At 38.9% G+C, this 26,303-nt stretch overlaps 1 protein-coding gene across 1 annotated transcript; it reads right to left on the bottom strand.

Annotated features, from left to right (window-relative positions):
- Nucleotides 1–437: 437 nt before the first annotated feature.
- On the bottom strand, nucleotides 438–25,311 carry LOC129845670 (zinc finger protein 883-like). Its single transcript, XM_055913540.1, has 2 exons — nucleotides 24,762–25,311; nucleotides 438–10,395 (listed from the first exon to the last, which is right to left on the bottom strand). Exons 1-2 carry the CDS (start codon nucleotides 25,060–25,062, stop codon nucleotides 9,257–9,259), a joined length of 1,440 nt encoding a protein of 479 aa, XP_055769515.1. The 5' UTR covers nucleotides 25,063–25,311; the 3' UTR covers nucleotides 438–9,256.
- Nucleotides 25,312–26,303: the final 992 nt, after the last annotated feature.

The raw sequence follows: 26,303 nt of genomic DNA, 5'->3' as shown, positions 1-26,303 counted from the left end.
ACATGAACATTGTGAAATGGGTGTATTTATGCTGCTGTTCAAATGCACAGATCCCTTTATATATCTTCAAAACTTGGCATCATATTTCCTGTCATGTGATTTGTTGACAACTCCAACCATCTCGCCCCCCTCCCCGGTATTCAACCAATCAGCGGCCGCTTCTTTCCCTCCCTCACGTGAAGGGATTCTTTCCAAAACGCTATATAAACATTTTCAGAAATTCAACCAATCAGCGACCGCTTCTTTTTGTTGTTTAAAGAAACTTAAGAAAGATATGTTGTTTTTTTACTATCTAATCGTGGCATGGGGTTGTTCAATGACAGACTTGCATTTGTTTAAATATATCACTTGATGGTTTCATTTCAGATGGCTTCATTTTCATGCTTTGTAAACAACAGGTGTAGACTAACAGTGTTTACAAATGCTATATACACTGAACAAAAATAACAACGTAACACACAACAATGCAGGATTTCACACAGTTCATATAAAGGACATCAGTCATTTGAAATAAATTCCAGAAAACCAGTCAGTATCTGGTGTGACCACCATTTGCTTTATGCAGCGCGACACATCTCCTTCTCATAGAGTTGATCAGGCTGTTGATTGTGGCCTGTGTAATGTTGTCCCACTCCTCTTCAATGGCTTTGCGAAGTGGCTGGATGTTGGTGGGAACTGGAACACGCTGTTGTACACGTCATGAAATGGGTTTCCATGGCCGAACACAAGCCGAAAATCCCCAAGGCCAATACCAAGCGTCAGCTGGAGTGGTGTAAAAGCTCGCCGCCAATGGACTCTGGAGCAGTGGGAACGCTTCATCACTGATGACTCTGGCAGTCCAACGGACGAATCTGGGTTTGGCGGACGCCAAGAGAAAGCTACCTGCCTGACTGCAGTGGCAACTATAACGGTTGGTCCAGGAGGAATAATGTTCCCTCAGTTCCAGTGAAGGGAAATCTTAACGCTTCAGCACACAATGACACGAGACGATTCTGTGCGTCAAACTTTGTGGCAACAGTTTGGAGAAAGCTCTTTCCTGTTTCAGCATGACAAAGCAGGTCAGAAATGGTTTGTGGATATTTCCTCAATACTATTCCTTGACTACATACAGGAAGTCAGGACTGGTGATGGTGACTGGTTTCCTCAATGCTATTAGTTTACTACATACAGGAAGTCAGGACTGGTGACGGTGACTGGTTTCCTCAATACTATTCCTTGACTACATACAGGAAGTCAGGACTGGTGACTGGTTTCCTCAATACTATTCCTTGACTACATACAGGAAGTCAGGACTGGTGACTGGTTTCCTCAATACTATTCCTTTACTACATACAGAAAGTCAGGACTGGTGACTGGTTTCCTCAATACTATTCCTTTACTACATACAGGAAGTCAGGACTGGTGACTGGTTTCCTCAATACTATTCCTTGACTACATACAGGAAGTCAGGACTGGTGACTGGTTTCCTCAATACTATTCCTTTACTACATACAGGAAGTCAGGACTGGTGACTGGTTTCCTCAATACTATTCCTTGACTACATACAGGAAGTCAGGACTGGTGACTGGTTTCCTCAATACTATTCCTTGACTACATACAGGAAGTCAGGACTGGTGACTGGTTTCCTCAATACTATTCCTTGACTACATACAGGAAGTCAGGACTGGTGACTGATTTCCTCAATACTATTCCTTGACTACATACAGGAAGTCAGGACTGGTGACTGGTTTCCTCAATACTATTCCTTGACTACATACAGGAAGTCAGGACTGGTGATATGAACTGTAACTCAGTCAAAGTTCTGAAGTTGTTGTTTACATTTTTGTTCAGTGTTCATGATAATAATATGAACTTGTCTTTCTATTGTCTTAATATTTCACTAAATGTTAGGTCCCACAGGCTGTCCCAACACGCAATGACATGACAGTGAATTCTGACCGTGTAAAAGGTTGTATTCTAGACCCATTTGAAGAGAAACAAGTTATTCATGTGTTTGAGACGATTAAAGATTCTCTCAGAGGAACCTATTTCAATTTTAAGGGATCCCACATTTGTATTTAATATGGATCCCCATTAGCTGCTGCCAAGGTAGCAGCTACTCTTCCGGGGGTCCAGCAAAATGAAGGCAGTTATACATTTTAAAAACAGTACAATATATTCATAACAGATTTCACAACATATTAAGTGTGTGCCCTCAGGCCCCTACTCCATTACCACATATCTATAACACAAAATCCACGTGTGTATATAGTGTGTATGTTATCGTGTGTTTGTATGCATGTGTCTATGTTTGTGTTGCTTCACAGTCCTCGCTGTTCCATAAAGTGTATTTTTATCTTTTTTTTTAAATCAAATTTTACTGCCGGCATGAGTTAGTTGATGTGGAATAGAAAGAGGAAGCATTGAATCAAGCAGGGATTTGCCTGAACGAGTCCAATGGCGAAGAGCTTTACACGACTCCAGCCTATGCTTGGCATTACGCAGGATGATCTTAGGCTTGTGTGCGGCTGCTCGGCCGTGGAAACACATTTCATGAAGCTCCCAACAAACAGTTCTTGTGCTGACGTTGATTCCAGGCAGTTTGGAACTCGGTAGTGAGTGTTGCAGCCGAGGACAGAGGATTTTGACGTATTACGTGCTTCAGCACTCGGCGGCCCTGTTCTGTGAGCTTGTGTGTCCTACCACTTCGCTGCTGAGCCGTTGTTGCTACTAGATGTTTCCACTTCACCATAACAGCACTTACAGTGGACCAGGGCAGCTCTAGCAGTGTAGACATTTTGATGAACTGACTTGTTGGAAAAGGTGGCATCCTATGACGGTGCCACGTTGAAAGTCACTGAGCTCTTCAATACGGGCCATTCTACTGCCAATGCTGTCACGCCTTCTTTGTGACTGTGTGTGGACCATTTTAAGTTCTTAGTGAGTTGGACACTGAGGAAATTTAATTGGATCTAATCAGTTCCCCTGGCAGCTTCTTCCCATAAATCTCAGCGTGTTACCTAGCAACAGTGAGGAACTTGAAGCTCTCGACCTGCTCCACTGCACATGCCTTAAAACAAATCAATCCAATTGAAAGCTGAGTGATGACAGACAGGCATTCATACACTGGACCAAATATTTATGAAAGCTGAGTGATGACAGACAGACATTCATACACTGGACCAAATATTTATGAATGTGTCTGCAACATTCTGTATGTCATAATATTACCTAGGTATACCTTTTATAAATAAATAAATAATTAAAGATGCACTCCAGCTATATTTGAACACTTCAGGGGTAAACGGTTTTTTTTTAAGGTTTTGATCAAAACAGTGTTTTTAGACACAAACTGCAAACTTCAAGGAGTTGGTGTGATGGTGCCCTCTGATGTCATTGGCCTAGAGAACAAAATACACCCCTCCCCGACATACTCTATATTCAAACAGACTCACTCACTCCATGTTCAATTCATGTTTTTAAAATAAAATAACAATTTTGTATGAGTACAGTCCAGGCTTCTATTTGCTTAAATCACTGAACACAACAGGCTCCTATTTGAGCCAGGTGTCCATTTCCTTAATGTATGTATGTATGTATGTATGTATGTACAGTGGGGCAAAAAAGTATTTAGTCAGCCACCAATTGTGTAAGTTCTCCCACTTAAAAAGATGAGAGAGGCCTGTAATTTTCATCATAGGTACACTTCAACTATGACAGACAAAATGAGGGGAAAAAATCCAGAAAATCACATTGTAGGATTTTTAATGAATTTATTTGCAAATTATGGTGGAAAATAAGTATTTGGTCAATAACAAAAGTTTCTCAATACAAAAGTTTCTCAATACAATAACAAAAGTTTCTCAATTCTCAATACTCAATACTTTATATACCCTTTGTTGGCAATGACAGAGGTCAAACGTTTTCTGTAAGTCTTCACAAGGTTTTCACACACTGTTGCTGGTATTTTGGCCCATTCCTCCATGCAGATCTCCTCTAGAGCAGTGATGTTTTGGGGCTGTTCCTGGGCAACACAGACTTTCAACTCCCTCCAAAGATTTTCTATGGGGTTGAGATCTGGAGACTGGCTAGGCCACTCCAGGACCTTGAAATGCTTCTTACGAAGGCACTCCTTCATTGCCCGGGGGGTGTGTTTGGGATCATTGTCATGCTGAAAGACCCAGCCACGTTTCATCTTCAATGCCCTTGCTGATGAAAGGAGGGTTTCACTCAAAATCTCACGATACATGGCCCCATTCATTCTTTCCTTTACACGGATCAGTCGTCCTGGTCCCTTAGCAGAAAAAGAGCCCCAAAGCATGATGTTTCCACCCCCATGCTTCACAGTAGGTATGGTGTTCTTTGGATGCAACTCAGCATTCTTTGTTCTCCAAACACGACGAGTTGAGTTTTTACCAAAAAGTTATATTTTGGTTTCATCTGACCATATGACATTCTCCCAATCTTCTTCTGGATCATCCAAATGCTCTCTAGCAAACTTCAGACGGACCTGGACATGTACTGGCTTAAGCAGGGGGACACGTCTGGCACTGCAGGATTTGAGTCCCTGGCGGCGTAGTGTGTTACTGATGGTAGGCTTTGTTACTTTGGTCCCAGCTCTCTGCAGGTCATTCACTAGGTCCCCCCGTGTGGTTCTGGGATTTTTGCTCACCGTTCTTGTGATCATTTTGACCCCACGGGGTGAGATCTTGCGTGGAGCCCCAGATCGAGGGAGATTATCAGTGGTCTTGTATGTCTCCCATTTCCTAATAATTGCTCCCACAGTTGATTTCTTCAAACCAAGCTGCTTACCTATTGCAGATTCAGTCTTCCCAGCCTGATGCAGGTCTACAATTTTGTTTCTGGTGTCCTTTGACAGCTCTTTGGTCTTGGCCATAGTGGAGTTTGGAGTGTGACTGTTTGAGGTTGTGGACAGGTGTCTTTTATACTGATAACAAGTTCAAACAGGTGCCATTAATACAGGTAACGAGTGGAGGACAGAGGAGCCTCTTAAAGAAGAAGTTACAGGTCTGTGAGAGTCAGAAATCTTGCTTGTTTGTAGGTGACCAAATACCTATTTTCCACCATAATTTGCAGATAAATTCATTAAAAATCCTACAATGTGATTTTCTGGATGTTTTTTCTTCTCATTTTGTCTGTCATAGTTGAAGTGTACCTATGATGAAAATTACAGGCCTCTCTCATCTTTTTAAGTGGGAAAACTTGCACAATTGGTGGCTGACTAAATACACTGCTCAAAAAAATAAAGGGAACACTTAAACAACACAATGTATTGTTTTGGTCACTTTTGAATGCTGGCGGTGCTTTCACTCTAGTGGTAGCATGAGACGGAGTCTACAACCCACACAAGTGGCTCAGGTAGTGCAGCTCATCCAGGATGGCACATCAATGCGAGCTGTGGCAAGAAGGTTTGCTGTGTCTGTCAGCGTAGTGTCCAGAGCATGGAGGCGCTACCAGGAGACAGGCCAGTACATCAGGAGACGTGGAGGAGGCCGTAGGAGGGCAATAACCCAGCAGCAGGACCGCTACCTCCGCCTTTGTGCAAGGAGGAGCAGGCGGAGCACTGCCAGAGCCCTGCAAAATGACCTCCAGCAGGCCACAAATGTGCATGTCTGCTCAAACGGTCAGAAACAGACTCCATGAGGGTGGTATGAGGGCCCGACGTCCACAGGTGGGGGTTGTGCTTACAGCCCAACACCGTGCAGGACGTTTGGCATTTGCCAGAGAACACCAAGATTGGTAAATTCTCCACTGGCGCCCTGTGCTCTTCACAGATGAAAGCAGGTTCACACTGAGCATGTGACAGACGTGACAGAGTCTGGAGACGCCGTGGAGAACGTTCTGCTGCCTGCAACATCCTCCAGCATGACCGGTTTGGCGGTGGGTCAGTCATGGTGTGGAGTGGCACTTCTTTGTGGGGCCGCACAGCCCTCCATGTGCTCGCCAGAGGTAGCCTGACTGCCATTAGGTACCGAGATGAGATCCTCAGACCCCTTGTGAGACCATATGCTGGTGCAGTTGGCCCTGGGTCAGTTGGCCCTGAGTGCAAGAGGAAGGCATTGATGCTATGGACTGGCCTGCCCGTTCCCCAGACCTGAATCCAATTGAGCACATCTGGGACATCATGTCTCGCTCCATCCACCAACGCCACATTGCACCACAGACTGTCCAGGAGTTGGCGGTTGCTTTAGTCCAGGTCTGTGAGGAAATCCCTCAGGAGACCATCCGCCAACTCATCAGGAGCATGCCCAGGCGTTGTAGGGAGGTCATACAGGCACGTGGAGGCCACACACACTACTGAGCCTCATTTTGACTTGTTTTAAGGACATTACATCAAAGTTGGATCAGCCTGTAGTGTGGTTTTCCACTTTAATTTTGAGTGTGACTCCAAATCCAGACCTCCATGGGTTGATAAATTTGATTTCCATTGATAATTTTTGTGTGGTTTTGTTGTCAGCACATTCAACTATGTAAAGAAAAAAGTATTTAATAAGAATATTTCATTCATTCAGATCTAGGATGTGTTATTTTAGTGTTCCCTTTATTTTTTTGAGCAGTGTACTTTTTTGCCCCACTGTATGTATGTATGTATATACAGTTGAACTGTTTGACCCAAGTTAAACAATTTAACAGCAATGCTACCAAATACTAATTGAGTGTATGTAAACTTCTGACCCACTGGGAATGTAATGAAAGAAATAAAAGCTGAAATAAAATCACTCTACTATTATTCTGACATTTCACATTCTTAAAATAAAGTGGTGATCCTAACTGACCTAAGACAGGGACTTTTTACTAGGATTAAATGTCAGGAAATGTGAAAAACTGAGTTTAAATGTATTTGGCTGAGGTGTATGTAAACTTCCAACTTCAACTGTGTGTGTGTTAATGTTCTAAACGCTGGGTAATGTTCTAAACGTGTTCTAAACGCTGGTTAATGTTCTAAACGCTGGGTAATGTTCTAAACGTGTTCTAAACGCTGGGTAATGTTCTAAACGCTGGGTAATGTTCTAAACGCTGGGTAATGTTCTAAACGCTGGGTAATGTTCTAAACGCTGGGTAATGTTCTAAACGCTGGGTAATGTTCTAAACGTGTTCTAAACGTTGGTTAATGTTCTAAACGCTGGGTAATGTTCTAAACGTTGGTTAATGTTCTAAACGCTGGGTAATGTTTCTAAACGCTGGGTAATGTTCTAAACGTGTTCTAAACGTTGGTTAATTGTCACGTTCCTGACCGGTTTTCTGTTATTTTGTATGTGTTTGACGGTCAGGGCGTGAGTTTGGGTGGGTAGTCTATGTTATGTGTTTCTATGTTTGTTTAAGGGTGACCTGATATGGCTCTCAATTAGAGGCAGGTGGTTTTCATTTCCTCTGATTGAGAGTCATATTAAGGTAGGTGTTTTCACACTTTGTTTGTGGGTGGTTGTCTCCTGTGTCTGTGTTTGTCGCGCCACACGGGACTGTCTCGGTTTGTTTGTATGTTCGTTCTTTTATGTAGTCAGTTTTCCTGTTCATGCGTTCTTCGTGTTTCATGTAAGTTCGTCGTCCAGGTCTGTCTACGTCGTTTATTGTTTTGTAGTTTGTTAAAGTGTTGTCGTGTTTTTCCGTTTTGTAAATAAATATGTCGAATTCAAACGCTGCATTTTGGTTCAATCCCTGCTCCTCCTCTTCGGATGAAGAGGAGGAGGAAAGCCGTTACAGTAATGTTCTAAACGCTGGGTAATGTTCTAAACTGTAACGTTCCTGACCTGTTTTCTGTTGTTTTTGTATGTGTATAATGGTCAGGGCGTGAGTTTTGGGTGGGCAGTCTATGTTTTCTGTTTCTATGTTGGTTTTGGGTTGCCTGGTATGGCTCTTAATTAGAGGCAGGTGTTTTGCGTTTTCCTCTAATTGAGAGTCATATTTAGGTAGGGTGTTCTCACTGTTTGTTTGTGGGTGATTGTCTCCTGTTTCGTCCATGTCTGTACCATACGGGACTGTTTGGCTGTTCGTTCGTTTTGATGTAGTCTGTTCCTGTCCGTGAGTTCTACGTTTAGTTATGTAAGTTCATGTTCAGGTTTCGTCTACGTCGTTTTCTTGTTTTGTAATTTTGTAAGTGTTTTGTTTTCGTGTTGCCGTCGTATTCAAATAAAGAGATGGCTTATTTCCCTACTGCTGCGTATTGGTCCACTGATCCTTCTCTCCTCTCCTCATCTGAGGAGGAGGAGGACAACAGCCCTTACATAAACGCTGGGTAATGTTTCTAAACGCTGGGTAATGTTCTAAACGTTGGGTAATGTTCTAAACGCTGGGTAATGTTCTAAACGCTGGGTAATGTTCTAAACGCTGGGTAATGTTCTAAACGCTGGGTAATGATCTAAACGCTGGGTAATGATCTAAATGTTGGTTAATGTTCTAAACGCTGGGTAATGTTCTAAACGCTGGGTAATGTTCTAAACGCTGGGTAATGTTCTAAACGTGTTCTAAACGTTGGGTAATGTTCTAAACGTTGGGTAATGTTCTAAACGTTGGGTAATGTTCTAAACGCTGGGTAATGTTCTAAACGTGTTCTAAACGCTGGTTAATGTTCTAAACGCTGGGTAATGTTCTAAACGTGTTCTAAACGTTGGGTAATGTTCTAAACGCTGGGTAATGTTCTAAACGTGTTCTAAACGTTGGGTAATGTTTTAAACGTTGGGTAATGTTCTAAACGTTGTATACACATACAGAAACCATCTTATTCTGATGAAGGAAAACATGTTTTTTTCCTCAAAATAAAGGCATATGCCTGTATATATATATATATGCCTTTATTTTGGGGGAAAAAAACTAATTTTCCTTTTGCAGAATAATTATTCTCCTCTTTGACTGTGCATTTTTGGCATTTCTTACTTTCGACACCAGATGGCGATCAGCCAACTTCTAGGGGTCTGTACTCCCGATGTTCTTGACTGTTTTTGTGCTTGCCAGTAAGCGAGCAGTTCTCAGCTGTTAGCAGCTAATGGCTAGCAGTTTCTTACTGGTGATTAAAAACAAATGATTGCCATCCTTTTTTATCTGATGTAACAAATCAAACATTAAAACCTAGTAAACAATTAATGGTAATTCATGGTAACCTCATTAACAATTCCTTTAGAGGGTTTATTTGAAACAAGTGTTTATTTGCTGAAACGTGTGCCGTTGCCCGGCTATTAAAAGGGACAGACAGCTACTTGAGACTCTGCATTTACATGTTGATTGTATATCTCTTTTCACATTAGGATTCTTTCATGATTTTTCAGTTGCTGAAACCAAGTACATTTTTCTCCCCAGAGGGAGCAGTGGAAGGGCCCAAAAAGCATGTATGTCTTTGCTCATGCACTTTCAGGTTCCTTAAATTCTTAAAACTCTTTTCACAATGCGAACAGTGGAAAGGCTTCTCTACAGAGTGTGTTAGCTCATGTTTTTTCAGGTATGTTGACATGGTAAAACTCTTTACACACTGGGAGCAATGATAAGATTTTTCTTCTGCGTGTGTCCTCTCATGATGTTTCAGGTGCCACGATAGGGTAAAACTTTTTTTACACTGATAACAGTGGTAGGGTTTCACTCCTGAGTGTATTATTTTATGTTTTTTCAGGGAATTCGATGAAGTAAAACTCTTTCCACACTTCGAGCAATGATAGGGTTTCTCCACTGAGTGTGTTCTCTCATGTTGTTTCAGGGGCCCTAATGAGAAAAATGTCTTTGCACACTGTGAGCAGTGGAAAGGCTTCTCTACAGAGTGTGTTAGCTCATGTTTTGTCAGGGAATCTGATGAGAAAAACGTTTTTCCACACTGGGAGCAGAGGTAAGGCTTATATAGCGAGTGTATTAGCTCATGATTTTTCAGGTTTCTCAGCAGGGTAAATCTCTTCCCACACTGGGAGCAGAGGTAAGGCTTCTCTGCAGTGTGTGTTCTCTTATGTTTTTTCAGTTGCTCCAACTGGGAAAATCTCTTTCCACACTGAGAGCAGTGGTAAGGCTTCTCCCCGGTGTGCGTTTTCTCGTGTACTTTCAGGCTCCCTAACCAGCTAAAACTCTTTCCACACTGAGCGCAGTGGTAAGGCTTCTCTGTGTGTGCCCTCTCGTGCACTGTCAGGTTCCATAGCTGGGTAAAACTATTTCCACACTGGGAGCATTGGTGAGGCTTCGCTCCTGTGTGTATTATTTCATGTCGTTTCAGCATATTTAACTGGGTAAAACTCTTTTCACACTGGGAACAGTGGTAAGGCTTTTCTCCTGTATGTATTCTCTCATGCTCTTTCAGATGCGATAACTGGATAAATTTCTTTCCACACTGGGAGCAGTGATGTCGTCTCGCTGGTTTGGGCGTCTCTGGATCTGGTTCCCCTGAAGGATTCTTCCCGCTGTCAGAGTGACAGTCTGATCTTTCTCCTGCCAAAGACAGACCAACTATTTGATTAAACAGAGACCTGAATGAAACCGGCAAAGGATAAAAAGGATTTTCTATGACTAGATCCCTCAATCTCAACCCAGAGATGCTTGGAGGGGCGTGAAAACAGCCTTTACAACTGTCCCCTGCTCCAAAGCTAAAGACTATTGACAGAGAATCTAAACAGTTTGTATTGTATGACTTTGCAATTGAAAAGGGAGGAGCTGTGATCTCTGAGCTGTGATCTCTAAATGTAGGGCCCTGAATCACCTAATCCAGACATTAAAACGGAATTCAACAATATTCAGAATCAACTAAATGTATTGAAGTTAGTAGAACCTGAATGAATTGGCCCAAGTTAATCAACTGAATGTATTGAAGTTAGCAGAACATGAATGAATTGGCCCAAGTTAATCAACTGAACGTATTGAAGTTAGTAGAACCTGAATGAATTGGCCCAAGTTAATCAACTAAATGTATTGAAGTTAGTAGAACATGAATGAATTGGCCCAAGTTAATCAACTGAATGTATTGAAGTTAGGAGTTAATCATAAGACAGGAACAAAATGCATCAGTGAATAGACCGTCTAAACAAGGCAGTTAATCCACGGTTCCTCTGTAGGTCGTCATCGTAAATAAGAATTTGTTCTTAACTGACTTGCCTAGTTAAATAAAAGGTTAAGTAAGAAAAAATAGAACGGACCTGCCACTTTCTGAACCGACAGTGGAATGCCTCTGTCTCTGTGTGTAGCTGTCAGCGATGGTGTTAATATAACCTAAGATAACCTTCTGCTAGAGATTTTCCCAAAAAACATTCTTAATTAAAAAGTTAACTACAAAGTAGCCTACGCCTACCTCGCAGAATGATATGGTGATTATGTGCGTCAATCCAGTGGCCATCCAGTGGCCATTTTCTGCAATCACATGATCGCTACAGACACGTCGATAGTCAAACAACAACAGGGCGGGAAACGCTAAACTAAAAACGCCACCGACCCATCACCCTTCACAGGCCTGTTGCTGATATCGTTCATTACCATAAGTAGCCTACACTACGAGAAATGTGAAGTTTGGAAACTAAATAAGTGAGGGTGATTTGTTAATGGGATAATAGATGGTTACAACCATCAAACTAGTAGTAGTAGTTCAAAGGATAATAAACCACATTGGTTCGTGTTCTAAACGTGTTCTAAACATTGGTTCGTGTTCTAAACGTGTTCTAAACATGTTCTAAACGTTGGTTTGTGTTCTAAACGTGTTCTAAACGTTGGTTCGTGTTCTAAACGTGTTCTAAACGTTGGTTCATGTTCTAAACGTGTTCTAAACATGTTCTAAACGTTGGCTCGTGTTCTAAACGTGTTCTAAACGTTGGTTCATGTTCTAAACGTTGGTTCATGTTCTAAACATTGGTTCATGTTCTAAACATTGGTTCATGTTCTAAACGTGTTCTAAAGGTTGGTTCATGTTCTAAACGTGTTCTAAACGTTGGGTAATGTTCTAAACGTTGGTTCATGCTCTGAACATTGGTTCATGTTCTAAACATTGGTTCATGTTCTAAACGTGTTCTAAAGGTTGGTTCATGTTCTAAACGTGTTCTAAACGTTGGGTAATGTTCTAAACGTTGGTTCATGTTCTAAACATTGGTTCATGCTCTAAACATTGGTTCATGTTCTAAACGTGTTCTAAACGTTGGTTCATGTTCTAAACGTTGGTTCATGTGCTAAACGTTGGTTCATGTTCTAAACGTGTTCTAAACGTTGGTTCATGTTCTAAACGTTGGTTCATGTTCTAAACGTGTTCTAAACATGTTCTAAACGTTGGTTCGTGTTCTAAACGTGTTCTAAACATTGGTTCATGTTCTAAACGTGTTCTAAACATGTTCTAAACGTTGGTTCGTGTTCTAAACGTGTTCTAAACGTTGGTTCATGTTCTAAACGTTGGTTCATGTTCTAAACATTGGTTCATGTTCTAAACGTGTTCTAAACGTTGGTTCATGTTCTAAACGTTGGTTCAAAATCTAAACGTGTTCTAAACGTTGGTTCGTGTTCTAACGTGTTCTAAACGTGTTCTAAACGTTGGTTCATGTTCTAAACGTTGGTTCATGTTCTAAACATTGGTTCATGTTCTAAACATTGGTTCATGTTCTAAACGTGTTCTAAACGTTGGTTCATGTTCTAAACGTGTTCTAAACGTTGGGTAATGTTCTAAACGTTGGTTCATGTTCTAAACATTGGTTCATGTTCTAAACATTGGTTCATGTTCTAAACGTGTTCTAAACGTTGGTTCATGTTCTAAACGTGTTCTAAACGTTGGTTCATGTTCTAAACGTGTTCTAAACGTTGGGTAATGTTCTAAACGTTGGTTCATGTTCTAAACATTGGTTCATGTTCTAAACATTGGTTCATGTTCTAAACATTGGTTCATGTTCTAAACGTGTTCTAAACGTTGGTTCATGTTCTAAACGTGTTCTAAACATCGGTTCATGTTCTAAACGTGTTCTAAATGTGTTCTAAACATTGGGTAATGTTCTAAACGTTGGTTCATGTTCTAAACGTGTTCTAAACGTGTTCTAAACGTTGGGTAATGTTCTAAACGTTGGTTCATGTTCTAAACATTGGTTCATGTTCTAAATGTGTTCTAAACGTTGGTTCATGTTCTAAACGTGTTCTAAACGTGTTCTAAACATTGGTTCATGTTCTAAACGTGTTCTAAACCTTGGGTAATGTTCTAAACATTGGTTCATGTTCTAAACGTGTTCTAAACGTTGGTTCATGTTCTAAACGTTGGTTCATGTTCTAAACATGTTCTAAACGTGTTCTAAACATTGGTTCATGTTCTAAACGTGTTCTAAAGGTTGGTTCGTGTTCTAAAGGTTGGTTCATGTTCTAAACGTTGGTTCATGTTCTAAACGTGTTCTAAACGTTGGTTCATGTTCTAAACGTGTTCTAACCATTGGTTCATGTTCTAAACGTGTTCTAAACGTTGGTTCATGCTCTAAACATTGGTTCATGTTCTAAACGTTGGTTCATGTTCTAAACATTGGTTCATGTTTTAAATGTGTTCTAAACGTTGGTTCATGTTCTAAACTTTGGTTCATGTTCTAAAAGTGTTCTAAATGTTGGTTCATGTTCTAAACGTTGGTTCATGTTCTAAACATTGGTTCATGTTCTAAATGTGTTCTAAACGTTGGTTCATGTTCTAAACGTTGGTTCATGTTCTAAATGTGTTCTAAACGTTGGTTCATGTTCTAAACGTTGGTTCATGTTCTAAACGTTGGTTCATGTTCTAAACGTGTTCTAACCATTGGTTCATGTTCTAAACGTGTTCTAACCATTGGTTCATGTTCTAAACGTGTTCTAAACGTTGGTTCATGTTCTAAACGTGTTCTAACCATTGGTTCATGTTCTAAACGTGTTCTAACCATTGGTTCATGTTCTAAACATTGGTTCATGTTCTAAATGTGTTCTAAACGTTGGTTCATGTTCTAAACGTTGGTTCATGTTCTAAAAGTGTTCTAAACGTTGGTTCATGTTCTAAACGTTTGTTCATGTTCTAAACATTGGTTCATGTTCTAAATGTGTTCTAAACGTTGGTTCATGTTCTAAACGTTGGTTCATGTTCTAAACGTTGGTTCATGTTCTAAACGTGTTCTAAACGTTGGTTCATGTTCTAAACGTTGGTTCATGTTCTAAAAGTGTTCTAAACGTTGGTTCATGTTCTAAACGTTGGTTCATGTTCTAAACATTGGTTCATGTTCTAAATGTGTTCTAAACGTTGGTTCATGTTCTAAACGTTGGTTCATGTTCTAAACGTTGGTTCATGTTCTAAACGTGTTCTAAACGTTGGTTCATGTTCTAAACGTTGGTTCATAATCTAAACGTGTTCCAAACGTTGGTTCATGTTCTAAACGTTGGTTCATGTTCTAAAAGTGTTCTAAACGTTGGTTCATGTTCTAAACGTTGGTTCATGTTCTAAACATTGGTTCATGTTCTAAACGTGTTCTAAACGTTGGTTCATGTTCTAAACGTGTTCTAAACATGTTCTAAACGTTGGTTCGTGTTCTAAACGTGTTCTAAACGTTGGTTCATGTTCTAAACGTTGGTTCATGTTCTAAACGTTGGTTCATGTTCTAAACGTGTTCTAAACGTTGGTTCATGTTCTAAACGTTGGTTCATGTTCTAAACGTTGGTTCATGTTCTAAACGTGTTCTAAACGTTGGTTCATGTTCTAAACGTTGGTTCATAATGTAAACGTGTTCTAAACGTTGGTTCATGTTCTAAACGTGTTCTAAACGTTGGGTAATGTTCTAAACGTTGGTTCATGTTCTAAACATTGGTTCATGTTCTAAACATTGGTTCATGTTCTAAACGTGTTCTAAACATTAGTTCATGTTCTAAACATTGGTTCATGTTCTAAACATTGGTTCATGTTCTAAACGTGTTCTAAACGTTGGTTCATGTTCTAAACGTGTTCTAAACGTTGGTTCATGTTCTAAACGTGTTCTAAACATCGGTTCATGTTCTAAACGTGTTCTAAATGTGTTCTAAACGTTGGGTAATGTTCTAAACGTTGGTTCATGTTCTAAATGTGTTCTAAACGTTAGTTCATGTTCTAAACGTGTTCTAAACGTGTTCTAAACAGTGGTTCATGTTCCAAACGTGTTCTAAACGTTGGGTAATGTTCTAAACGTTGGTTCATGTTCTAAACGTGTTCTAAACGTTGGTTCATATTCTAAACGTGTTCTAAACGTTGGTTCATGTTCTAAACGTTGGTTCATGTTCTAAACATGTTCTAAACGTGTTCTAAACATTGGTTCATGTTCTAAACGTGTTCTAAAGGTTGGTTCATGTTCTAAACGTTGGTTCATGTTCTAAATGTGTTCTAAACGTGTTCTAAACGTTGGTTCATGTTCTAAACGTTGGTTCATGTTCTAAACGTGTTCTAAACATTGGTTCATGTTCTAAACGTTGGTTCATGTTCTAAACATTGGTTCATGTTCTAAACGTTGGTTCATGTTCTAAACATTGGTTCATGTTCTAAATGTGTTCTAAACGTTGGTTCATGTTCTAAACGTTGGTTCATGTTCTAAACGTTGGTTCATGTTCTAAACGTGTTCTAAACGTTGGTTCATGTTCTAAACGTTGGTTCATAATCTAAACGTGTTCCAAACGTTGGTTCTTGTTCTAAACGTGTTCTAAACGTTTTCTAAACGTTGGTTCATGTTCTAAACGTTGGTTCATGTTCTAAACATTGGTTCATGTTCTAAACGTGTTCTAAACGTTGGTTCATGTTCTAAACGTGTTCTAAACATGTTCTAAACGTTGGTTCGTGTTCTAAACGTGTTCTAAACGTTGGTTCATGTTCTAAACGTTGGTTCATGTTCTAAACGTTGGTTCATGTTCTAAACGTGTTCTAAACGTTGGTTCATGTTCTAAACGTTGGTTCATGTTCTAAACGTTGGTTCATGTTCTAAACGTGTTCTAAACGTTGGTTCATGTTCTAAACGTTGGTTCATAATGTAAACGTGTTCTAAACGTTGGTTCATGTTCTAAACGTGTTCTAAACGTTGGGTAATGTTCTAAACGTTGGTTCATGTTCTAAACATTGGTTCATGTTCTAAACATTGGTTCATGTTCTAAACGTGTTCTAAACATTAGTTCATGTTCTAAACATTGGTTCATGTTCTAAACATTGGTTCATGTTCTAAACGTGTTCTAAACGTTGGTTCATGTTCTAAACGTGTTCTAAACGTTGGTTCATGTTCTAAACGTGTTCTAAACATCGGTTCATGTTCTAAACGTGTTCTAAATGTGTTCTAAACGTTGGGTAATGTTCTAAACGTTGGTTCATGTTCTAAATGTGTTCTAAACGTTAGTTCATGTTCTAAACGTGTTCTAAACGTGTTCTAAACAGTGGTTCATGTTCCAAACGTGTTCTAAACGTTGGGTAATGTTCTAAACGTTGGTTCATGTTCTAAACGTGTTCTAAACGTTGGTTCATATTCTAAACGTGTTCTAAACGTTGGTTCATGTTCTAAACGTTGGTTCATGTTCTAAACATGTTCTAAACGTGTTCTAAACATTGGTTCATGTTCTAAACGTGTTCTAAAGGTTGGTTCATGTTCTAAACGTTGGTTCATGTTCTAAATGTGTTCTAAACGTGTTCTAAACGTTGGTTCATGTTCTAAACGTTGGTTCATGTTCTAAACGTGTTCTAAACATTGGTTCATGTTCTAAACGTTGGTTCATGTTCTAAACATTGGTTCATGTTCTAAACATTGGTTCATGTTCTAAACGTGTTCTAAACGTTGGTTCATGTTCTAAACGTGTTCTAAACGTTGGGTAATGTTCTAAACGTTGGTTCATGTTCTAAACATTGGTTCATGTTCTAAACGTGTTCTAAACGTTGGTTCATGTTCTAAACGTTGGTTCATGTTCTAAACATTGGTTCATGTTCTAAACATTGGTTCATGTTCTAAACGTGTTCTAAACGTTGGTTCATGTTCTAAACGTGTTCTAAACATCGGTTCATGTTCTAAACGTGTTCTAAATGTGTTCTAAACGTTGGGTAATGTTCTAAACATTGGTTCATGTTCTAAACGTGTTCTAAATGTGTTCTAAACGTTGGGTAATGTTCTAAACGTTGGTTCATGTTCTAAACGTGTTCTAAACGTGTTCTAAACATTGGTTCATGTTCTAAACGTGTTCTAAACGTTGGGTAATGTTCTAAACATTGGTTCATGTTCTAAACGTGTTCTGAACGTTGGTTCATGTTCTAAACGTGTTCTAAACGTTGGTTCATGTTCTAAACGTGTTCTAAACGTTGGTTCATGTTCTAAACGTTGGTTCATGTTCTAAACATGTTCTAAACGTGTTCTAAACATTGGTTCATGTTCTAAACGTGTTCTAAAGGTTGGTTCATGTTCTAAACGTTGGTTCATGTTCTAAATGTGTTCTAAACGTGTTCTAAACGTTGGTTCATGTTCTAAACGTTGGTTCATGTTCTAAACGTGTTCTAACCATTGGTTCATGTTCTAAACGTGTTCTAACCATTGGTTCATGTTCTAAACGTGTTCTAAACATTGGTTCATGTTCTAAACGTGTTCTAAATGTTGGTTCATGTTCTAAACATTGGTTCATGTTCTAAACGTGTAAATAAACGTTGGTTCATGTTCTAAACGTTGGTTCATGTTCTAAACGTTGGTTCATGTTCTAAACGTTGGTTCATGTTCTAAACGTTGGTTCATGTTCTAAACGTGTTCTGAACGTTGGTTCATGTTCTAAACGTGTTCTAAATGTTGGTTCATGTTCTAAACGTGTTCTAAACGTTGGTTCATGTTCTAAACGTGTTCTAAACGTTGGTTCATGTTCTAAACGTTGGTTCATAATCTAAACGTGTTCTAAACGTTGGTTCTTGTTCTTCTAAACGTGTTCTAAACGTGTTCTAAACGTTGGTTCATGTTATAAACGTTGGTTCATGTTCTAAACATTGGTTCATGTTCTAAACATTGGTTCATGTTCTAAACGTGTTCTAAACGTTGGTTCATGTTCTAAACGTGTTCTAAACATGTTCTAAACGTTGGTTCGTGTTCTAAACACTGGTTCATGTTCTAAACGTGTTCTAAACATTGGTTCATGTTCTAAACGTGTTCTAAACGTTGGTTCATGTTCTAAACGTGTTCTAAACATGTTCTAAACGTTGGATCGTGTTCTAAACGTGTTCTAAACGTTGGTTCATGTTCTAAACGTTGGTTCATGTTCTAAACGTGTTCTAAACGTTGGTTCATGTTCTAAACGTTGGTTCATAATCTAAACGTGTTCTAAACATTGGTTCGTGTTCTAAACGTGTTCTAAACGTGTTTTAAACGTTGGTTCATGTTCTAAACGTTGGTTCATGTTCTAAACATTGGTTCATGTTCTAAACATTGGTTCATGTTCTAAACGTGTTCTAAACGTTGGTTCATGTTCTAAACGTGTTCTAAACGTTGGGTAATGTTCTAAACGTTGGTTCATGTTCTAAACATTGGTTCATGTTCTAAACATTGGTTCATGTTCTAAACGTGTTCTAAACGTTGGTTCATGTTCTAAACGTTGGTTCATGTTCTAAACATTGGTTCATGTTCTAAACATTGGTTCATGTTCTAAACGTGTTCTAAACGTTGGTTCATGTTCTAAACGTGTTCTAAACGTTGGGTAATGTTCTAAACGTTGGTTCATGTTCTAAACATTGGTTCATGTTCTAAACATTGGTTCATGTTCTAAACGTGTTCTAAACATTGGTTCATGTTCTAAACGTTGGTTCATGTTCTAAACATTGGTTCATGTTCTAAACATTGGTTCATGTTCTAAACGTGTTCTAAACGTTGGTTCATGTTCTAAACGTGTTCTAAACATCGGTTCATGTTCTAAACGTGTTCTAAATGTGTTCTAAACGTTGGGTAATGTTCTAAACATTAGTTCATGTTCTAAACGTGTTCTAAACGTGTTCTAAACGTTGGGTAATGTTCTAAACGTTGGTTCATGTTCTAAATGTGTTCTAAACGTTGGTTCATGTTCTAAACGTGTTCTAAACGTGTTCTAAACATTGGTTCATGTTCTAAATGTGTTCTAAACGTTGGTTCATGTTCTAAACGTGTTCTAAACGTGTTCTAAACATTGGTTCATGTTCTAAACGTGTTCTAAACGTTGGGTAATGTTCTAAACGTTGGTTCATGTTCTAAACGTGTTCTAAACGTTGGTTCATGTTCTAAACGTGTTCTAAACGTTGGTTCATGTTCTAAACGTTGGTTCATGTTCTAAACATGTTCTAAACATGTTCTAAACATTGGTTCATGTTCTAAACGTGTTCTAAACGTTGGTTCATGTTCTAAACGTTGGTTCATGTTCTAAACGTTGGTTCATGTTCTAAACGTGTTCTAACCATTGGTTCATGTTCTAAACGTGTTCTAAACGTTGGTTCATGTTCTAAACGTGTTCTAACCATTGGTTCATGTTCTAAACGTGTTCTAAACGTTGGTTCATGTTCTAAACATTGGTTCATGTTCTAAATGTGTTCTAAACGTTGGTTCATGTTCTAAACGTTGGTTCATGTTCTAAAAGTGTTCTAAACGTTGGTTCATGTTCTAAACGTTGGTTCATGTTCTAAACATTGGTTCATGTTCTAAACATTGGTTCATGTTCTAAATGTGTTCTAAACGTTGGTTCATGTTCTAAACGTTGGTTCATGTTCTAAAAGTGTTCTAAACGTTGGTTCATGTTCTAAACGTTGGTTCATGTTCTAAACATTGGTTCATGTTCTAAACATTGGTTCATGTTCTAAATGTGTTCTAAACGTTGGTTCATGTTCTAAACGTTGGTTCATGTTCTAAATGTGTTCTAAACGTTGGTTCTTGTTCTAAACGTGTTCTAAACGTGTTCTAAACGTTGGTTCATGTTCTAAACGTTGGTTCATGTTCTAAACATTGGTTCATGTTCTAAACGTGTTCTAAACGTTGGTTCATGTTCTAAACGTGTTCTAAACATTGGTTCATGTTCTAAACGTTGGTTCATGTTCTAAACATTGGTTCATGTTCTAAACATTGGTTCATGTTCTAAACGTGTTCTAAACGTTGGTTCATGTTCTAAACGTGTTCTAAACATCGGTTCATGTTCTAAACGTGTTCTAAATGTGTTCTAAACGTTGGGTACTGTTCTAAACGTTAGTTCATGTTCTAAACGTGTTCTAAACGTGTTCTAAACGTTGGGTAATGTTCTAAACGTTGGTTCATGTTCTAAACATTGGTTCATGTTCTAAATGTGTTCTAAACGTTGGTTCATGTTCTAAACGTATTCTAAACGTGTTCTAAACATTGGTTCATGTTCTAAACGTGTTCTAAACGTTGGGTAATGTTCTAAACGTTGGTTCATGTTCTAAACGTGTTCTAAACGTTGGTTCATGTTCTAAACGTGTTCTAAACGTTGGTTCATGTTCTAAACGTTGGTTCATGTTCTAAACATGTTCTAAACGTGTTCTAAACATTGGTTCATGTTCTAAACGTGTTCTAAAGGTTGGTTCATGTTCTAAACGTTGGTTCATGTTCTAAACGTGTTCTAAACGTTGGTTCATGTTCTAAACGTTGGTTCATGTTCTAAACGTGTTCTAACCATTGGTTCATGTTCTAAACGTGTTCTAAACGTTGGTTCATGTTCTAAACGTGTTCTAACCATTGGTTCATGTTCTAAACGTGTTCTAAACGTTGGTTCATGTTCTAAACATTGGTTCATGTTCTAAATGTGTTCTAAACGTTGGTTCATGTTCTAAACATTGGTTCATGTTCTAAAAGTGTTCTAAACGTTGGTTCATGTTCTAAACGTTGGTTCATGTTCTAAACATTGGTTCATGTTCTAAACATTGGTTCATGTTCTAAATGTGTTCTAAACGTTGGTTCATGTTCTAAACGTTGGTTCATGTTCTAAATGTGTTCTAAACGTTGGTTCTTGTTCTAAACGTGTTCTAAACGTGTTCTAAACGTTGGTTCATGTTCTAAACGTTGGTTCATGTTCTAAACGTTGGTTCATGTTCTAAACGTGTTCTAAACGTGTTCTAAACGTTGGTTCATGTTCTAAACGTTGGTTCATAATCTAAACGTGTTCCAAACGTTGGTTCTTGTTCTAAACGTGTTCTAAACGTGTTCTAAACGTTGGTTCATGTTCTAAACGTTGGTTCATGTTCTAAACATTGGTTCATGTTCTAAACGTGTTCTAAACGTTGGTTCATGTTCTAAACGTGTTCTAAACATGTTCTAAACGTTGGTTCGTGTTCTAAACGTGTTCTAAACGTTGGTTCATGTTCTAAACGTTGGTTCATGTTCTAAACGTTGGTTCATGTTCTAAACGTGTTCTAAATGTTGGTTCATGTTCTAAACGTTGGTTCATGTTCTAAATGTGTTCTAAACATTGGTTCATGTTCTAAACGTTGGTTCATGTTCTAAAAGTGTTCTAAACATTGGTTCATGTTCTAAACGTTGGTTCATGTTCTAAATGTTGGTTCATGTTCTAAAAGTGTTCTAAACATTGGTTCATGTTCTAAACGTTGGTTCATGTTCTAAACGTTGGTTCATGTTCTAAACGTATCCTTCTATCAGTTCATTACGGCATCAGTTCAGGTCCTTTATGGTGATATGGATGTTTGTCCTCATCACCCAGGTCTCTTCCTGGTGGGCACTTGCATTTAAAGGGTAACTACACCCAAATATCTACATTTCTTACATTTTCCCAGACCTCAAAAGTGGTCTCCTGATGCAGTTTAAGCATTTTTGTGGACTTAGAACATCCGATGTTGTTGGTTATCTATTTTTTTTTTAAAGTGTGATTTTGAAAATGAAAATCTAAAAAAAATTGGTTAAAACAGAATACTGGAAAACAAAAAATGGAGAAAACAGAATTTGGAGGGAAAAAACAAAACCGAATCAGGCAAAAAATAAAACAGATTTAATAGGACCCTAAACATGTCACACGTTAACAAATGTTGAGCAGCAACCAAAAGATGTGGAAGCTGGGTCAGACAACATTAGAGGTCTCCTACTAAATGGTTACCCTAACAACCTGGGTCAGACAACATTAAAGGTCTCCTACCTAATGGTTACCATAACAACCTGGGTCAGACAACATTAAAGGTCTCCTACTAAATGGTTACCATAACAACCTGGGTCAGACAACATTAGAGGTCTCCTACTAAATGGTTACCATAACAACCTGGGCCAGACAACATTAGTGGTCTCCTACTAAATGGTTACCATAACAACCTGGGCCAGACAACATTTGAGGTCTCCTACTAAATGGTTACCATAACAACCTGGACCAGACAACATTAGTGGTCTCCTACTAAATGGTTACCATAACAACCTGGACCAGACAACATTAGAGGTCTCCTACTAAATGGTTACCATAACAACCTGGGTCAGACAACATTAGTGGTCTCCTACTAAATGGTTACCATAACAACCTGGACCGGACAACATTAGAGGTCTCCTACTAAATGGTTACCATAACAACCTGGGTCGGACAACATTAGAGGTCTCATACTAAATGGTTACCATAACAACCTGGGTCAGACAACATTAGTGGTCTCCTACTAAATGGTTACCATAACAACCTGGGCCAGACAACATTAAAGGTCTCCTACAGTATAACCCCCTACCCTCCAGGTATAGACCAGTATAACCCCCTACCCTCCAGGTATAGACCAGTATAATCCCCTACCCTCCAGGTATAGACCAGTATAATCCCCTACCCTCCAGGTATAGACCAGTATAATCCCCTACCCTCCAGGTATAGACCAGTATAATCCCCTACCCTCCAGGTATAGACCAGTATAATCCCCTACCCTCCAGGTATAGACCATTATAATCCCCTACCCTCCAGGTATAGACCAGTATAATCCCCTACCCTCCAGGTATAGACCAGTATAATCCCCTACCCTCCAGGTATAGACCATTATAATCCCTTACCCTCCAGGTATAAACCATGTATTAGACCTAATGGATAAATAGACTAGTCAGTATAGGATACATGTATTAGACCTAATGGATAAATAGACTAGTCAGTATAGGATACATGTATTAGACCTAATGGATAAATAGACTAGTCAGTATAGGATACATGTATTAGACCTAATGGATAAATAGACTAGTCAGTATAGGATACATGTATTAGACCTAATGGATAAATAGACTAGTCAGTATAGAATACATGTATTAGACCTAATGGATAAATAGACTAGTCAGTATAGGATACATGTATTAGACCTATTGGGTAAATAGACTAGTCAGTATAGGATACATGTATTAGACCTAATGGGTAAATAGACTAGTCAGTATAGGATACATGTATTAGACCTAATGGATAAATAGACTAGTCAGTATAGGATACATGTATTAGACCTAATGGGTAAATAGACTAGTCAGTATAGGATACATGTATTAGACTAGTCAGTATAGGATACATGTATTAGACCTAATGGATAAATAGACTAGTCAGTATAGGATACATGTATTAGACCTAATGGGTAAATAGACTAGTCACCATAGGATGCATGTATTAGACCTAATATTAGGTGCAGCCGGTGCATGATATGGGGAGGGAAACTTACCCCAATGCAGGGTTGGGATATGCCAAGATTGACATAATGCTAGTTTGAAAAACGTCCCTTTTCGTCCTCATACTAGCCAGCGAGAGCCACAGCTGCCATCTCATCCCTGCATTGAGGTAAGTTTTTTTTTTACCCATATCTCACGCCGGCTCCATGGTGCCTTAACGTAGTCATGATTGCGTTCCCAACCCTGGTGCAGCTCAGTGTAAAGAAGCTTAACGGTAGGGTCGGAATCTTCCGGCAAGGTCGGGCCTTGTATCTACGTCTCTGTCTATGAATTTGACAGGTCAGGCCTTGTATCTACGTCTCTGTCTATGAATTTGACAGGTCAGGCCTTGTATCTACGTCTCTGTCTATGAATTTGACAGGTCAGGCCTTGTATCTACGTCTCTGTCTATGAATTTGACAGGTCAGGCCTTGTATCTACGTCTCTGTCTATGAATTTGACAGGTCAGGCCTTGTATCTACGTCTCTGTCTATGAATTTGACAGGTCAGGCCTTGTATCTACGTCTCTGTCTATGAATTTGACAGGTCGGACCTTGTATCTACGTCTCTGTCTATGAATTTGACAGGTCGGACCTTGTATCTACGTCTCTGTCTATGAATTTGACAGGTCGGACCTTGTCTCTGTCTATGAATTTGACAGGTCAGGCCTTGTATCTCTGTCTCTGTCTATAAATCTATCTCTCTGGTTACATTTCTCCATCCCCATCCCTTAGCTTTATACCAGTTTTGACAATCTTTTTAGTCTAAAAAAGTCTTTACAATTTGGTGTTTACATTTTTTTTGCAGTAAAACTTATATTTTGGGTAAAACAGTTATATTCTCCAAGAAATGAAAATGACCAGCCCTCTATATCATTAATTTAAAATCCCCAAAATGCATGTACCAATGGCAGACTGCACCTTTAACAATTTATACAGTTCTGGGGTGCGTTCAGTTTGTGTCAACGTTTGCTACATGGTGTTACGGTTTTGTGGTGAGGTGTGGCCTGATTCGATGAATATGAGTGTGACCATTTGAAATGGCAAAATGTATATATTTATGTAACCTTTAATAAACTAGGCAAGTCAGTTAAGAATAAATTCTGATTTACAATGACGGCCTACATTTGCCATTCAGTACTGTGCCATTTCCGTTGAATTAAACGTTGAACACTGTTCTCTCGTACTGAACCCCCTGAAAACATATTAAAGTGTAGAACTTTAGTAGAAGGTCTGTTTTTAAAACAGTACTCACTGGTGTTCAGCTCTTCAGTCTCTTCCTCCTCCTCCTCTCCTTCCTCCTCCTTCACTCCCAAAACGTCTTCCTCCTCCTCTTTTATTGAGACAGCCTCCTCTTCCTCTCTAAAATGGTCTTCCTCTTCTTTCACTGTAACAGCCTCTTCCTCTTTCACTCTAAAATGGTCTTCCTCTTCTTTCACTGTAACATCCTCCTCTTCTTCTTTCACCACAATGTTAAGCCCCAGAGCTTCTTCCTCCGTGCAGCAGATCTCCTCTTCTTTAGCAGGGACCAGGGGGGAGTAGCTTTGCGAGCTCATCGTCAGGGATGTTAGCTAACTAGCTAGTTAGCATTAGTGACAAGCCTGTTATGCCCACTATCAAAATGTAGCAAGAAAACTACGTTTAAATCAACAAGTAGATACGTTAAACAGAATTTGGTTTAAAACACTGAGATTCATGTAGCTACACACACAAAAAAATCTTAAGACCTTCAATATTTCTGTTTTATGTTGGCTAGCAAGCTACTGAGACGGTTGAATAAGTAGCCATGTCGTTGTTGAAGAAGCGTTCTGTCCACTAGATTATACGTCAAGCAAGAATCATCACCTGGAATACTCACATTCGCTACCTACTGACTGGAGTGGGTAACGCAGTTTTAAACAATTTCGTAACAAATAATTCCAAATGATCAAACCTGTTTTCTCTTTTCTTACAGCTAATACTTTCCTCAACACAAACTACACCTGAATATGAATGTAGAGGTAAGCGCCAAAATATAGGAAACACTTCCGTTCTTGATGGTTCTGTTATGGTGTGGGGTGCATTTTTTTAAAACTTAGGTCCAATCAACTCCTTAGAAGGTAAACACCAATAAATACACTCAACCCCATAGAGGTCAAGGTAAACACCAATAAATACACTCAACCCCATAGAGGTCAAGGTAAACACCAATAAATACACTCAACCCCATAGAGGTCAAGGTAAACACCAATAAATACACTCAACCAGTATATCTATAACATACTGTATGTAATATATTACCTTTATAAACGTTTGGTCCAGTGTATCTATAACATACTGTATGTAATATAGTATTACCTTTATAAACGTTTGGTCCAGTGTATCTATAACATACTGTATGTAATATAATATTACCTTAATAAACGTTTGGTCCAGTATATCTATAACATACAGTATGTAATATAGTATTACCTTTATAAACGTTTGGTCCAGTGTATCTATAACATACAGTATGTAATATAGTATTACCTTTATAAACGTCTATAACATACTGTATGTAATATAATATTACCTTTATAAACGTTTGGTCCAGTGTATCTATAACATACTGTATGTAATATAATATTACCTTTATAAACGTTTGGTCCAGTGTATCTATAACATACTGTATGTAATATCATATTACCTTGGTCTACCTTTATAAACGTTTGGTCCAGTGTATCTATAACATACAGTATGTAATATAATATTACCTTTATAAACGTTTGGTCCAGTGTATCTATAACATACTGTATGTAATATCATATTACCTTGGTCT

The sequence above is a fragment of the Salvelinus fontinalis genome, unplaced genomic scaffold (genome assembly GCF_029448725.1).
Source record: "Salvelinus fontinalis isolate EN_2023a unplaced genomic scaffold, ASM2944872v1 scaffold_0334, whole genome shotgun sequence".
Classification (NCBI taxonomy): domain Eukaryota; kingdom Metazoa; phylum Chordata; class Actinopteri; order Salmoniformes; family Salmonidae; genus Salvelinus; species Salvelinus fontinalis.
Note: the sequence above shows the minus strand (reverse complement) of the source record. Positions and strands in the feature narration are given on the sequence as shown.

Excerpts from the sequence above, each read along its gene's own strand:
- LOC129845670 (XM_055913540.1), bottom strand. The coding sequence starts at position 25,062 with ATGAGCTCGCAAAGCTACTCCCCCCTGGTCCCTGCTAAAGAAGAGGAG. Across the intron at positions 10,396-24,761 it reads GACTGAAGAGCTGAACACCA|GAGAAAGATCAGACTGTCAC; the intron begins GTGAGTACTGTT and ends TGTCTTTGGCAG.